Here is a 13,745-nt window from a genome sequence, read left to right as displayed (position 1 = left end):
GAGATTAAGAAAACCACTTTGTGGTTTATTATTTTGGAATATAAGATATTATTTATGACATTATATATTACTTATAGACTTTTAAATAAGCTATTAATATTACAACGACACACAAGTGCACTTTTGTATATATATTATATACTTTTTGATAAAATGTTTTCTGCGGATTTTTTTAGGATAAGATACAAAAGCCATCAATCACTTTACATTTTTTTATACGTAATTAACTAAATATTTTTATATAAATATATAAATCTCTTTGTCCATGACTGAATCTTTTTTGTAATAATGAAAAGTTTTTAAATAACTTTGTAATCAGTTATATATTTAAATCATTGATAACTTAGTAATTATAAATTTTTTACCATTTGTTTGTACATCGTAATTTATAATTTGAAATTTTATAAAAGACAATATGTAGTATAATAACAATGAACAAATTTTTAATGTAGATGACTGAGATTAAATGATTTATACTGATTTAATTAACCAGCTTGTTTATTTATTATTTATTATTTAGAATAGATCAATTAAATTTTTATTCAATACTATTTACTTGATTTGGAGATTTGAGAGACAGCCCAAAACAGCAAGATAGTTTTTAAGAGCTGTCACTTTTTTCTCTGTTACAATGAAGTAGACGTACAGTATCTACTATCCTTGTACTTGGACAGTAAACGAAAACTCTGTCTTCGTTATTTGTTCAGACATAAATTTCGAAAAAATAAAAATGTCTTGGACTTTATTTTGAGTTTGAAGTTGGAGAAAATTTTTGAATTTGTCTCGTGTCCGTCTATAAAAATAAGAAATTCTTTAATGTCGTTTGTTTAAGCGGAAAATGTCACGATACTTAGACAAGTACTTAGGTGTGCTATCTTGAATGATCTTGAAGATGTTTCTGTTGTCTATTGGACCCAGTTCTATCTCCTTGACATAAAAAATAAAATTAGTTACTGAAAATAAATATTTAAATAAATATGTCTCCACTGATTATTTCTTTATTAAATAAATAATACAGTACATTTAATAAATTTAATTATCGATACAATTTCTTGATATTTTAAATATTTCATTTATTTTTACATCTGTAATTTATCCATCCATTTTATTTTAAAATACGCAGATACTATTGATCAAATATATAATTTCCGTTCGATGTTATATATTTACACGACACGATATATAATATATAGGGTAGAGGTACCGGTTTTGGTGAGCTTAGGTCCAGTTTTGGACGCTGGAAATTAAAATAGAATAATTTGTAAAAGACGCAATGACAATTAATTTTTGATCTCATTAATTGAAATAAAGCATTTAATGTCCAAAAATGGGCCATGACCAGAACTGGTACTACCCTATAAATGCAAACTACTAAAATAAATTAAAAATAATATCAATAGTTTTTTATCTTAGACTCTTATAATTTCTCATACATGTTTTCAAAATTTTAATAAACTCTTCTATTAAACATTTAATCTAAACATTATAACAATTGGTCAACAATAGATTACATCTCACAAAAACAAAGTACACGACTGATACATGCGGTTACTATGAATACTGTAATTAGGCATTATATTGTTCATCCGTAGTTTTCTACCAGAAAATAAATCAATACATTAATTACGTAAATTCCTAAAGAGTGTGAATGTACCAGACATCAGACAAGTTTAAAATTATTTATAAATAGAGTAAATAATTAATAAAATTAAATTTTTAAAAAATGCGCATTTAAAAAATTTCGAAATTAACAAGTGTATTTTTTTATAATTTTAAATTTGTCTGCTACATTCACATAATTTCTAAATTTTGTTATAACGGTTACAATTATTAATTATGATTTGGTGCATTTCTACCAAGCATAATCAATAATTATTTTTATCTATTAAATTTATCAATTAAAAACATATTTCAACGTTTTATAGTTTTTAATTTTCTATTTTGCGTGCATATATATTTATATATATAAATTTTTGTATTTTTTTGATCATTATTTTTATTTTGCTAAGACCTAATAAATTAATTATTTTTTCCGCTTAAAATAAATAAAAAAAATTTGACACTGGCAAATTTTAAATAAAATTGAACACTAAGCATTTGTTCGGAATGTGATTGAGTTATTAAATAAAACTTATTGAGCTAAATTTCGTTGAGGTATGACAATGGCATTTATAACTTTAGCTATTAACTAAATGAAAGAAAGTTATCATTATGACTGGCTGAGAATATCAATTAGCTAAAGACAACGATAAAATATTTATTGAGGATTTCGAGTTGGTATTGGAGGTCCGCCGCCGGATCTTGCTGGTACTGGGGGTGGTAAGTTTGTGGGAGGTAAACTTGGCGGCGGATGTTGTGGTGGAGGTAGTGGCATCTGTCTTTGTGGAAGAGGCGGTGGAACAGAACTCGGTGGTTTTGAGTCTTGATTAGCATCCGAGGCTGAACGGGGCAACGGTGGCGGAGGTCGATTGGGCACTGGGTAATTCGGCGGCTCGTCGAGAATTTCCTCGTAAATTGCTGACTCGGGAGAGAGTCTTTCGGATTTCCCATTGTCTGTCTCGACTCGCGAGGAAGCTGATGGAGCAAATTGATTGGGTATAACGCTGATGACACCGGCACGTGGTAATGGTCGACGATCGTGAACTGGACTTTTTGGCGGAGCTGGACGAGTTGGGGGTGCGGGTCTTGGTGGTCGATTCCCGTCACTTGGACTTGATCTTCCAGAGTGTGGATCATCTGCGATCTCTAAATGCTCAAGTCTCGAAATGTTTCGTGATGGTGACTCATCGTACTGTGGTATCGTTGTGTTGCTACATATTTCAATTTCCTTTTGAATAAGCTGTACCCAGTTGGGTGATTTTAATGACAGTTTCAATGTCTGACCACAGACTTGCGTCATGCCTTTGCGAGCAGCCGACAGAGCGCATTGACCGTCTCGGAACGTTACCCAAATGGTTTCGCCGACAAACCTCACAAGAATAACTTCGCCTATGTGAGAAAGTTCTTGAAGCAACGCCAGCATAAAATTGTCATCAAAAACGCTGTCAATGTCATCACTTTCTTCGGTAGCTTTAACGATTATTGTACCGTCTGGTGGACCCAGATCTTCAATAACTTCTTTGAATACAGCTTCACGTTTTTCCGGATCAACAACGTGTACATCGACGTCAATTATTGCTATCACTGGCCTATGATCACTCTGCTTCAGCTCAGCACGACCATAATAAATTAGTTTGCCGGGATTCCAGTCAGCTGGAAAATCAATGTCTGGTATCTGCTTACGACGTTTCCAGAGAACTCGATCTGTCCAGGCAGGCTGACGGCATTTTTCACTGGTATCATAATCATCCGAAAATAAATCATATTTATACGTCGGTGGAAAAGTAATAGGACCCTCTAAAAAATTTTTAAATACATTTCCTTGTTCCTGCTGAACAAGCAGCTGATCATACTGCAGTATCTGGTCTAGCTCGTTGTTTCTTATCAAATCTTTCATTTCATCTTTGTCCATATCAACACGATAATTAAAATCTCCACACCAAAATACATAGTCGTGAGTATTAAGGGTGCGGCCCATTGGGAAGGCCAATTTTCTTGTTATTTCAGCATAATCAGCATTTCTTTCGCTTACTTGTGACTGACCTGCCGCGAAATGAGCGCAAACGAAACAGAATGACGTTGAATACAATACACACCTTATCGCAGCGGCTCCTTTGTTACCCGTGGCACCTCCAAGTCCCGTTTTAACGCAATCAACAGCTACATCACGTAGATGAGGTGCGTGCTGTGGTCGTACGAACAGATACAAACACACTCCAACTAATTGCTGATAAGTTACTAGAACGTATTCAGTATCTCGTGATAAAACTTTTTGTAATTCTTCAGCCCACGCACGTGCATTGTCGCTGCTAGCTGCCATTATATTGCTGGCATTCAAGTCAACTATTTCCTCAAATCCAATTGCAAAGACATCAACAGGCACTCCATCATCATCGGTCGCTAATAGAGCCGTCGCATTACGCGGAGCATCCAGTAACCAGTCTGTTAGAGAAACGTCTTTGTAAACAACACTGCGGAAATGCTTTCCACCATTGACGTTATAAGTTCCCACACCGATACGCAGATTCATTGTTCTCAAGTACTCGCTGTAGCGTTTACACATTTCCCTCAAAACGCTTTGCGGTGCATGGAGCATATTTGATGGCAATAATAGCCGTGCTCGGTCGGCCAATTCGGTATTGAGAGTTGAGCCCAATAATAAAATATCAATAGCTTCTTGTTTACTTGAGTCCAATAAATTATTTTGAATTGTACGCGCTGCTGAACGTGCGCCGTCCATCAGTTTAGAACTTCCTTGAATAGCTCCAGTCCCAGCATATATTTTACTCACTTCATTGCCATTGTTGATCCACATTTGTCTAAAGACTTCTTCGAACCGCGACACCAATTGCTGCTTCTCGAATAATTTTAGCAAACTCAATTGTTTCGCGAGAATTTCCAGCGCAAAGAATGTTTGAACGCAATTTGTCCTGTCTAAACAATCGAGACAATTAGTACGTATTGTGCCAATTTGTTCGCTTATCACCGAAGTTCCAACGGCATAAAATAGTGAAAACGAGTCCAAATACTTTTCAACTTTCGCTTTTAGCTTGGAGAGATTTTTCATGTTGCCACCACGGCACTCTTGATGGTAATCAAATATAATATGAGGTACATCATTGTGTTGGGATAGATTATGATGACTTTGAAACATCTGACTTAGCATCGCTTCGCTTTCTTTGCTACCAATTAAACTCGATCCCAGTAAATTAACAATAACTTGCTGTCCGTATCGTTGCTTTATCATGCTCAGATGACGATCGAATGCTGGAGTCGCTGTGTCGAACCCTCGAGATATTTTAACTTTGTGTGACCCTACTTGGATACCCGGTTGTTCCCAAAATAGCGGTACTGAGCCTCGAGTTTGGACGTAGGACGTAACTTCATTGTCTAAATAAATTATTTGCTCAGTTTCGACAAAATTTGCTACATGTCCGTCGTCATTCGTACCACGTACATTAAATCTATAAATAACAAGCAAAACTTTTATTAGTAAATTTCATATTTTGTAAGTGAGCGATGGATTGATTCAAATAATGATAAAATTACCTAGTGCCAGCACGTTCACAACTTAATCGTGATACTACGACAGCTCTAGCTTGCCTATGACCAACATAAACCGTCCGAATTTCAACACTTCCACACATCGCTTTCAATAACCATTGATTTGTATCGACTCCGTATCTCAATAAATGGATATGAAGCATACGATTCCTATTGTTTATATAAAAGAATGAAACAAATATTCAAATAAATATATTCTTTATTTATTTATTTATTTATTAGCTTACCAGAAAAATCTATTATCAGTACACGTTGATTTGTAACGTCGCTGCACACTCAGAGTAATATCAAGAGCCTCATGCTGACCAGCAGACCAGGAAAAATAAAAGGTGCCCGAATTCAAAACCTTCCTGACTTCAGAAACACGATCCTCGTTTCCTTGTGTGTAGTGCAGAGGAACAAAATGCGTTTGGGTGATTCGGAATATTTCAGAATCGCCTATTTTTCCCATGGAAAAACATCCAGTTACCAACACCAAGTACAGGTGGGTGTTTTCACCAGCGTTTAATTGGAGTACTCCTAAACATCCATAAGCATCTAGCAGTTTTGTGTACTGAGACTTCAAGGATTCAGTTTCCTGTGCAGCTGATAAATATTCAAAAATAATTAGTCGAAACTTGAGTTTTTTTTTATTCAATAAAGACAAATTGTTTGACATTCAAGTACTTTTGTTTTATCAGTTCGCAGAATTATTTTCTACGCCCACATATTCATTACCATTAATAATAATTATTACTGTCACTGTCATTGTCATTGATATTAAAAATAATGAGACTTGAATGGAAAATAATTAACAGCTACTAGTGTTAGTGCTGAATTTTTGGTTATTGAGCAGTACAAGTATTATTAATATAAAATACTTACAAAGAACAGCGACAGCTTGTGATTCAAAGAGAACAGTGTCCTTACAATTGCGATGCTCTAGAATAAGCGAATGTGGACTTGGTGGTTTTAATTTTTCGTAAATACGAAACCCTTTGCCCATCGCCATTGCAAAACACTTATGATATATATTTTTAATCCAGCTGTGAAATTATTTCAATAATTAGTAATTATCACGTAATGATGGAGAGGCAATTGTTTGTGACAGATGATTGTTGATTTATTATCATACGTTTGGTATTTATTTGAATATTTGCCGGTTTTAAAATAAAATTTTTTATGATCTTAGATGAATTACTCTGCTGGATGTTAGTCTTGAATGACACTGAACTTTACTAACCAATCTACCAACAAATCCTCATATCCCGGCATCGCCGTGTCCCTCTTCAGTCACCATTGTGTCTTTGTAATTTTATCTCTCTCATATTTTACTGCTTACTTTGGTCTACATTCTACTCGTATACTTTATCTTTCTTGTATATATATATATGAATACACTTGGCAGCAAAAGCATGCGCATTTTGGAGTCGATATTTCAATTCAACATTCACTTTTTGAATTTCTCTTAATAAAAATTTAAAATTTTTTACTGCAGTGACGTTTAATTTAAAATTTTCACTTCAATAATTAAAAAATTATAAATAGAAAAAATTATTTTTCAACAATTCATTGGGATTGAAGGTTAATTTTTATGATAGTAAAGTTAGCGGACACCTGTCAGTTTTTAAAACTGAAATAATAAATTAAAATGTTTATAAAATACATGTGTAGACAAATAAAAATTTAGTACACGCATTTTTTAAATTAATTAATTTTTTAATATGTAATTTAAAAATTGTATGTCTTCTACATTTACTCTAATTTTTTATTATGAGGATTAATTTTTGTAATAAAAATATTTAATGAGCAACTAAATTTTAGGTACCGGGTTTGTGTTGAGTAGACACCTTTAAATTAAGTAAATAACAATAATTAAGATGCTTCAATTAGTTGATTGTCTGTAATTCAAATAAAATAATTAAATTCTGAGTAAAAAAAATAATTGTCATACTTTTAAATTTATTTACCAAAGCAAAACAATTTTTTTTTTAAATTTAAAATCAGCCATACTTGTACATAAGTATAAATAATAGCTATAGATCTAAAGTAAAATTTAAAATCATTACTTTACTTAACTAGCTTCATGATAATTGATAATTAATAATTGTTTAATTAAATTACGAAAAAAACTAATAACTTTTGTAATTGTTCCGTTCGAAAAACCTTAAAATGGCTATTACAAAAAGTGAGATAGTTTCTTTTTTATGAGTAGTTTCACAATTGTATTTACATAATTATCGCTAAGATAACAATTGTTTACCAAATCTAATAGTTTTATCTAATGAAATCCTATGCAATATTATTATTTTTATATTTTTATCTTACTCTTAAAAATACTTATAATGTGGGATTACAAAGATATTAAACTGCTGTAATAATAATAATAATAATAATAATAATTATTATTATTATTATTATCATTATTATTTATTTTTTTTTACGATAACTATTTCGGTTTTTAAGTATTGTATTGGTAATTATTGTAGTACCAAACTCGAACGTAAAATTAATAAGTTTAAAAACAAAAAAAAGTCATCGTGTACGTAAGATTATAAAAATAATCAGATAATTAAGAGTGAAATTTTAAAAATCTATCTAAATCAACAAACGACATTCAGTTTATATTGGCACTCAACAAACACGAACTTTTTTTTCTACTGCGAACATATTGAAAAGCTTAAATTATTGCGACAATAATTATCAGTTTACTTTTCATTACACAAAATGAAATTTGTTATTTAAACGATACACGCCCTATGAGTTTATATTGTTAATTAATTATCATCATTATAAATAATTCACAAATAATCTCACTGGGTAATACACAGAAGTCATTTAAAAAAAAGCTGACTTTTCTCTTTTCAGTAGTATTAAAACTATGTGGTCATCAAACTCTTTGATCTTCTTGATAATACTTGTTATTAAAGTCAACTGCATCCTAAAAAAATAAGTAGAATAATTATTTTAAAGTTAATTTTAAATTTAATTATAATTAAAAGCGGTAAATTACATCTAGAAAATCTTTCAGAAGTGTAACTCGACGTTTTTCAGCAATGTCCATTTGATTTTCTAAATCACCACGATCTGTTGTCTCAGCTCGTTCTATTTTCCATGATAAATTTTCAATTTCAGCTTCCAATTGGGCTTGTTGATACTCAAACTTTTAAAAATAAATTACATTAAGATCTTGTGTGTGATTACAAGTCAGAAAATCTCGAACACATATGTGCCATGCAAAAATATCCCACGATAAGAATATCATACACATAATAAATAAAAGAACAAAATTTTTTTGCATGGGATCTTTTTACTGGGATATTATTGCAGGTATATAAATTACTGGAATATTATGACCGGTCAACACCGGATTGCAGGTCAGAAAACCCCGTAAAATTGTCCCCAAATACATATGTCCCAAGCAAAAATATCCCACGACAAGAATATCACACTCATGACAAATAAAAGAACAAAAATTTTTTCCAGGAATATTATTGCAGGTATATAAATTATACTGGTCATCACCCTTGCATGTGAATTATGTAGTAAATTTATTAGTTTACACACTAACCAATTGTTTACGGGGACCAGGTTCCATATAATACGCATATGGATATGTGTACTGTAAAGTATAACGACAACGCGCCAATAAAGATGCGGCGCCATACAAATGCTGCCAATCAATCCAAGTACCGCTGGCATTCATAACTTTTTTATTAATTCGTGATTTAATATTTTCTAGAGTTTGTTCCTCGAGTTTTAAAGATTTGCTGTGATTTTCCCACTGAAAATAAAAATAAATACAAATGCGTGATCACAAAAATAAAATATTATTGATTATCAATAATAATAAAAAAAGTATTTAAATAAAAACATACCCGTTCGTAATAATGCAAATATTTTTTCAGTGCTTCTCTTGCTTGTACATGAGAGCTCTCATGCGCAATATTTGGATTGTCTTTGTATCGTGAGCACTCATAATATTCACTTCCGTGAGTTTTCCAGTCTCCAAGGCACATCCAGCAAAATTCATGCTTACAATTGTAACACTGCATGTGATTACACCCACCATTTTTTTCTATACAGATGTGACATTTTGGACACTAGATACATAAATAGTTATTTTAAAATTTATGTCAATAACAATAATAATAAACATGAACATATTTACGTCTTTGGTATGCGCGCTAATATAATTAGCTGTCTCAGAATCATCAGCACACTTTGTCAGCCACATTTTTATTGTTTTACAATCCGTTGGGGCATGATAGTCCATTCCGCAGCAGAAACTGCAGCACAGAAAGTTAAAAAAATTATTAATCAATAGATCAAGTGGATTTAAAATATTTAAATTAACAAAAAATCTATCACTGATCATCAATCAGTTTATCATACTCAACTTTCTACATAAATAAAACAATAAATTACATAAGAGTTGCCAGCTTAACTTATTGATCTGCTTACCAGAAAATAGTTTTGCAAGATAAACATATAACTCGTTTAGCTCGACGTTCTTTAGACTTCATGACTATTTGACAATTAGGCCCTGGACAGAAACGTAATTGCGGATGTGTCTTAACATAATCACGAAATGCAAAGCTTTGATATCTATCTCTCATGTTAGGTTTCGTTAATAATGAAAGAACGAAATCTTCTGGTACTAAGACACCACATCCTTGTGCCATACACTCAATACCTTTAATTTAAAAATAAATTATCAATTATAACCAATTATTTACTGTAATAAATAAAATTTATAAATTCTTACCAGTGGAAATTCCTTGCAATATCTGTACTTCAAAATGCATGCACCAGCAGTCTTTGCAAAATGCATGACCACACGTTAAAGTTGAAAATTTATCTGGAGGATAATAAGTTATACAAACAGAGCATTGTCCACCTTTCTGTGCTTTCATGGCTGATGCTGGATCAGGCGGATGTGGAGGTTTTATTTTAGAATTAACTAGCAAACTGGAAGCATTTGTACGATACTTGGCAAGCACGTCCTGTAGGGCCCAATTGTGCGTATGCAGTAAAACTTTAGCCAGTGATGGTGTTATGTGTAAATTCGTGCTGAGTACTTCGACATTTTCGTTGAGCAATCGTTCAACTTCTTCAACTCTCAGGCAATCGTGTATGGCATACTCTGGATCTTTTTTGTTGTGATCACTGTCTACGTCATTGTCTGTTTCACTGCCCCATTGTTGACAATTGTAATAGTCTTCGTAACCATTATCGCCGCAATCAGAGTCCGAATACTCCATATCACTGTCAAATTCTTCAGCCGACATCTAGAAATTATTAAATATTAATATCAATCAATAACTAAACATTCGTCACTTTATTTTTAAATAAATAGACTCAATAATGGGACATTTTTTTTTACAACCCTGTTTTTATTATTATTAGTTTTTAAAATAACTTTGTGACGAAAAATATTTAAATAAAAAAATTAGCGGAAAAAAAATTCTAATGGGAAAACGACGCAAGCAATTGTGAAATTCGTGGTAGTATTTTCAACAAAACTTCCATAATGACATTTTCAATCAATCGTTTGGTAAATTTATAGCTCTTTTATTTAAATAACTTTTATTCAAAACTAGTAACCTTTATATTTAGGGATAATCCAGATCCCTGATGAACGTATCACTATAACAATAAATACATTTATTTATAAGATTTATTATTATGAAATAAAAAAAAACTTTTAAAAGTTTCGGATCAGCATCACCTCGTGCAAATGTAACTCTGACGTTGGCTGTGTGTGTGTACTTATACTTATTTACATAATTATGCGGTAGCTAAAAGTAATTTTTGAATTTGCCGCCAGAGTTTTTGCCGCGCGAAAATTTAAATCCACTGGGATATAAGTTTTTTATTTAGTTGCAGTATTCAATTTATATAAATAAAATGACAAGATATGTCTGATAAAAAATTTTGTGAGCTGGAAATAAAAAAATTGGACGAAGAATTTAATGAATTATTGGATCGTGTTAAAAAAATTTTAAATGATAAATCATTTGATAATATTCAAATATATGAATTATGGTTGGACAAATTAAAAAATACATCAAGCCAGCGTGTTTTGAGAAATAAATATTTAACCGAGTTATATCGATTTATAAAAACTGGTAATTTAAATGGAATATTTAATCAGTCGCCTCCGAAGTCTGCTTTGATGCCATTAAATTACCGACAAAATGTAATTATTAATTTTTTATTTAATTAAGTAATTGATGTAAGTTAATTTATTATTCATTTTTGTTTTTGGGTGAAGACTAGTTCACTTTCGAGCGAATTTACTGATAGCAGTAGTGATCGTGAGAGCAAGAAAAATATTTTAAGACAAAATAAATATTCAAAAGATAAAATTAGTATCAAAAGACATGAATCTGATTCGTCGATTGCCAGTTATAGATGCAGAGCAACGTCCTATAAAATGCGACTGGCTATTTATAAGAAAAGAATTGAATGCCTGGCTGATGTTGTCAAAGAATTGCAGGAACAGAATGAAAGATTGAGACAGAAATTTAAAAAATATAATCAGGTTGCTCGTGATGATGCTAGTGGAGATTTGAGTGAAGTAATTGATCAGCAAAGATGTGAAATAGATGAGTTAAATAAAAAGTTGGAGAGGGCTGAATGTGATAAAGAAGAGTTGAGAAAAAATCATAGAGATATTGTTGAGGAGTATAAGAGTACGATGATTGAGCAAATAAGTAAATTTAAAAGCTGCTTACAGAATGAGCAGTTGAAGAATGCTGATTTTATTGATAGGATATCATTTTTATCGAAGCAAGTTGAAAATATGAGACTTGAAAAACAAGAGGAAATAAATTGTGTTAAAAAAAATTCTTATGATAAGCTGGAGTCGAATAAATGTCATTATGAAATGTTACTGAAGGAAAAGGAACAGGAAGTACAGGTGCAAATTGGAATTGTTGGCCAGTTAAAAGAAGAAATAGCTGCTATGGCTGGTAAACTACGAGATATGGAAGATAAATTGCAGATTAAAATACAGGATGTAAGTAATTTTTTTTTTTTAAGTCATTAATATTGCGGATGAATAATTTTTTTAAATTTTTTAGGAGAATAAATTACAGGATTTACTTACTGATCAATATTCGTCGATGAAAGAAGAGTTTGTTAAAATAAGAAATGAAATGGAAGCTGTTAATCAACAGCACCATCACTATTTAGTGGACAAAGTATCAATGTTGAAAAAAAATCTTTTTAAAGTTGAAATATCTAAGCACAAGCTTGCTTCTCAGTATAAAAGAAAATTGTTTGAACTACAGAAGGTATTTATTTTAAATATGTTTGCTACTGACAATCATTTGGGTTGTGGCTAAATTTTTAATCAAATAAATTGTTCATTTAAATTGAATTATTTAGAGATTATTATTGACTCAAACATTGTTTTAGGATAAAGAGCTGGAAATAACATCACTGCAAATGCAGCTGGAAGGGCAAAGAAACGAAGCATCTTCTATTACTTCAGACAAGCAATTTGACGTCAATGGTTATTCAGATCGACTAGAAGAGAGATACAAAGAACATTTGGCATCTAGTGAAGCGGCTGCCGACAGTCAAAAGAAAAAATTTCAACAGGTAATTAATTTATTTTTATGATATTAATAAAATATAATTTTATTTTTAATATTTTATAGAAAATATTGGACCTAGAAAGCCAAATAAATAACATAAAGAAAGGTTTAATAGAAAAAGGAATTTACATCTAATCTATTTAATTAAATAAATTACGTATATTTTAATCAAACTTCTTACTTTTATGTAGTTAAGTTTTAATATTAATAAAATAAATTTATCTAATTAAACGTTTGTTTTATTCTTAAGATATAGTTGTGTTTGAAATTCATGTGTCAAAACTCGACAGACCAATCAGTTGGTAGTAATAATAATTAATAAGTCATTTGAATTTTGAATTTCCGCGTCACTGTTCGCAGTGCCACAACTTGTGATAGCGTGCGACTGGTAATCAAAATGGCGTCAGATGTCAATTCCGTTGTGCGCGTTACATTTTGTTCGTAATTATTTTCAGTTTATTAATTTAAAAAATTGTGAATTATAATTAATTATTGATTCAACAATTAGAAACAATTGTAACAATTATATTAAAATAATAATTATATTAAATTAAGTGAATCAATCAGTATTAAATTAAAAATTAAATTTAGCTCGCGTCAGGATGTAAAAATTTTATATTCGTTCGTTTTTATTCGGTATTTTGCGTATAATTTTATCATTGTGTTTATTGTTAAAGTAGTAGATCAATTAATTTAAATATGTGAATAATAGTGAGTGAAGTGAAGTGAAATTAATAATAATAATAATAATAATAATAAAAATTTATTAGTTTAAAAAATTATAATAAAATGAATTTATTTAATTAAACGTTTTTTTTATTAAGAAATAGTGGCGTTTTAAATTTAGCGGGCTTAAATTTTGCAGAGCGTTTTGAATTTTCGGGGTCATGCATTAATGGAACTGAATATCCGGCAGTTGGTAGCAATGATAATTAATAAACTATTTAGATTTTGAATTCCCGCGTCATTGCTCGCAGCGCCACAAGTGGTCGCAAG

At 31.0% G+C, this 13,745-nt stretch overlaps 3 protein-coding genes across 4 annotated transcripts; 1 reads left to right on the top strand and 2 right to left on the bottom strand.

Moving 5' to 3' along the window:
• Nucleotides 1-472: 472 nt before the first annotated feature.
• LOC103568822 (synaptojanin-1) lies at nucleotides 473-6,519 on the bottom strand. 2 transcript variants are annotated; one of them, XM_008545797.2, is made up of 5 exons: nucleotides 6,386-6,519; nucleotides 6,028-6,188; nucleotides 5,391-5,748; nucleotides 5,149-5,313; nucleotides 473-5,063 (listed from the first exon to the last, which is right to left on the bottom strand). In XM_008545797.2, the coding sequence occupies exons 1-5, from the start codon at nucleotides 6,415-6,417 to the stop codon at nucleotides 2,258-2,260; spliced, it is 3,522 nt and encodes a 1,173-aa protein (XP_008544019.1). In that variant the 5' UTR covers nucleotides 6,418-6,519; the 3' UTR covers nucleotides 473-2,257. The 2 variants fall into 2 exon arrangements, with proteins under 2 accessions (XP_008544019.1, XP_053593478.1); XM_053737503.1 differs by having other exon boundaries at nucleotides 6,278-6,515.
• Nucleotides 6,520-7,152: 633 nt separating this feature from the next.
• LOC103568823 (potential E3 ubiquitin-protein ligase ariadne-2) lies at nucleotides 7,153-10,903 on the bottom strand. Its single transcript, XM_014441239.2, has 9 exons — nucleotides 10,874-10,903; nucleotides 10,750-10,791; nucleotides 9,911-10,433; nucleotides 9,607-9,838; nucleotides 9,314-9,431; nucleotides 9,021-9,245; nucleotides 8,714-8,926; nucleotides 8,156-8,305; nucleotides 7,153-8,083 (listed from the first exon to the last, which is right to left on the bottom strand). The coding sequence occupies exons 3-9, from the start codon at nucleotides 10,431-10,433 to the stop codon at nucleotides 8,033-8,035; spliced, it is 1,512 nt and encodes a 503-aa protein (XP_014296725.1). The 5' UTR covers nucleotides 10,750-10,791; nucleotides 10,874-10,903; the 3' UTR covers nucleotides 7,153-8,032.
• Nucleotides 10,904-11,581: 678 nt separating this feature from the next.
• Nucleotides 11,582-12,884, top strand: LOC103568937 (uncharacterized). Its single transcript, XM_008545982.3, has 4 exons — nucleotides 11,582-12,166; nucleotides 12,231-12,443; nucleotides 12,568-12,753; nucleotides 12,813-12,884. Exons 1-4 carry the CDS (start codon nucleotides 11,582-11,584, stop codon nucleotides 12,882-12,884), a joined length of 1,056 nt encoding a protein of 351 aa, XP_008544204.3.
• Nucleotides 12,885-13,745: the final 861 nt, after the last annotated feature.

This window comes from Microplitis demolitor, chromosome 3 (genome assembly GCF_026212275.2).
Source record: "Microplitis demolitor isolate Queensland-Clemson2020A chromosome 3, iyMicDemo2.1a, whole genome shotgun sequence".
Lineage (NCBI taxonomy): Eukaryota > Metazoa > Arthropoda > Insecta > Hymenoptera > Braconidae > Microplitis > Microplitis demolitor.
Note: the sequence above shows the minus strand (reverse complement) of the source record. Positions and strands in the feature narration are given on the sequence as shown.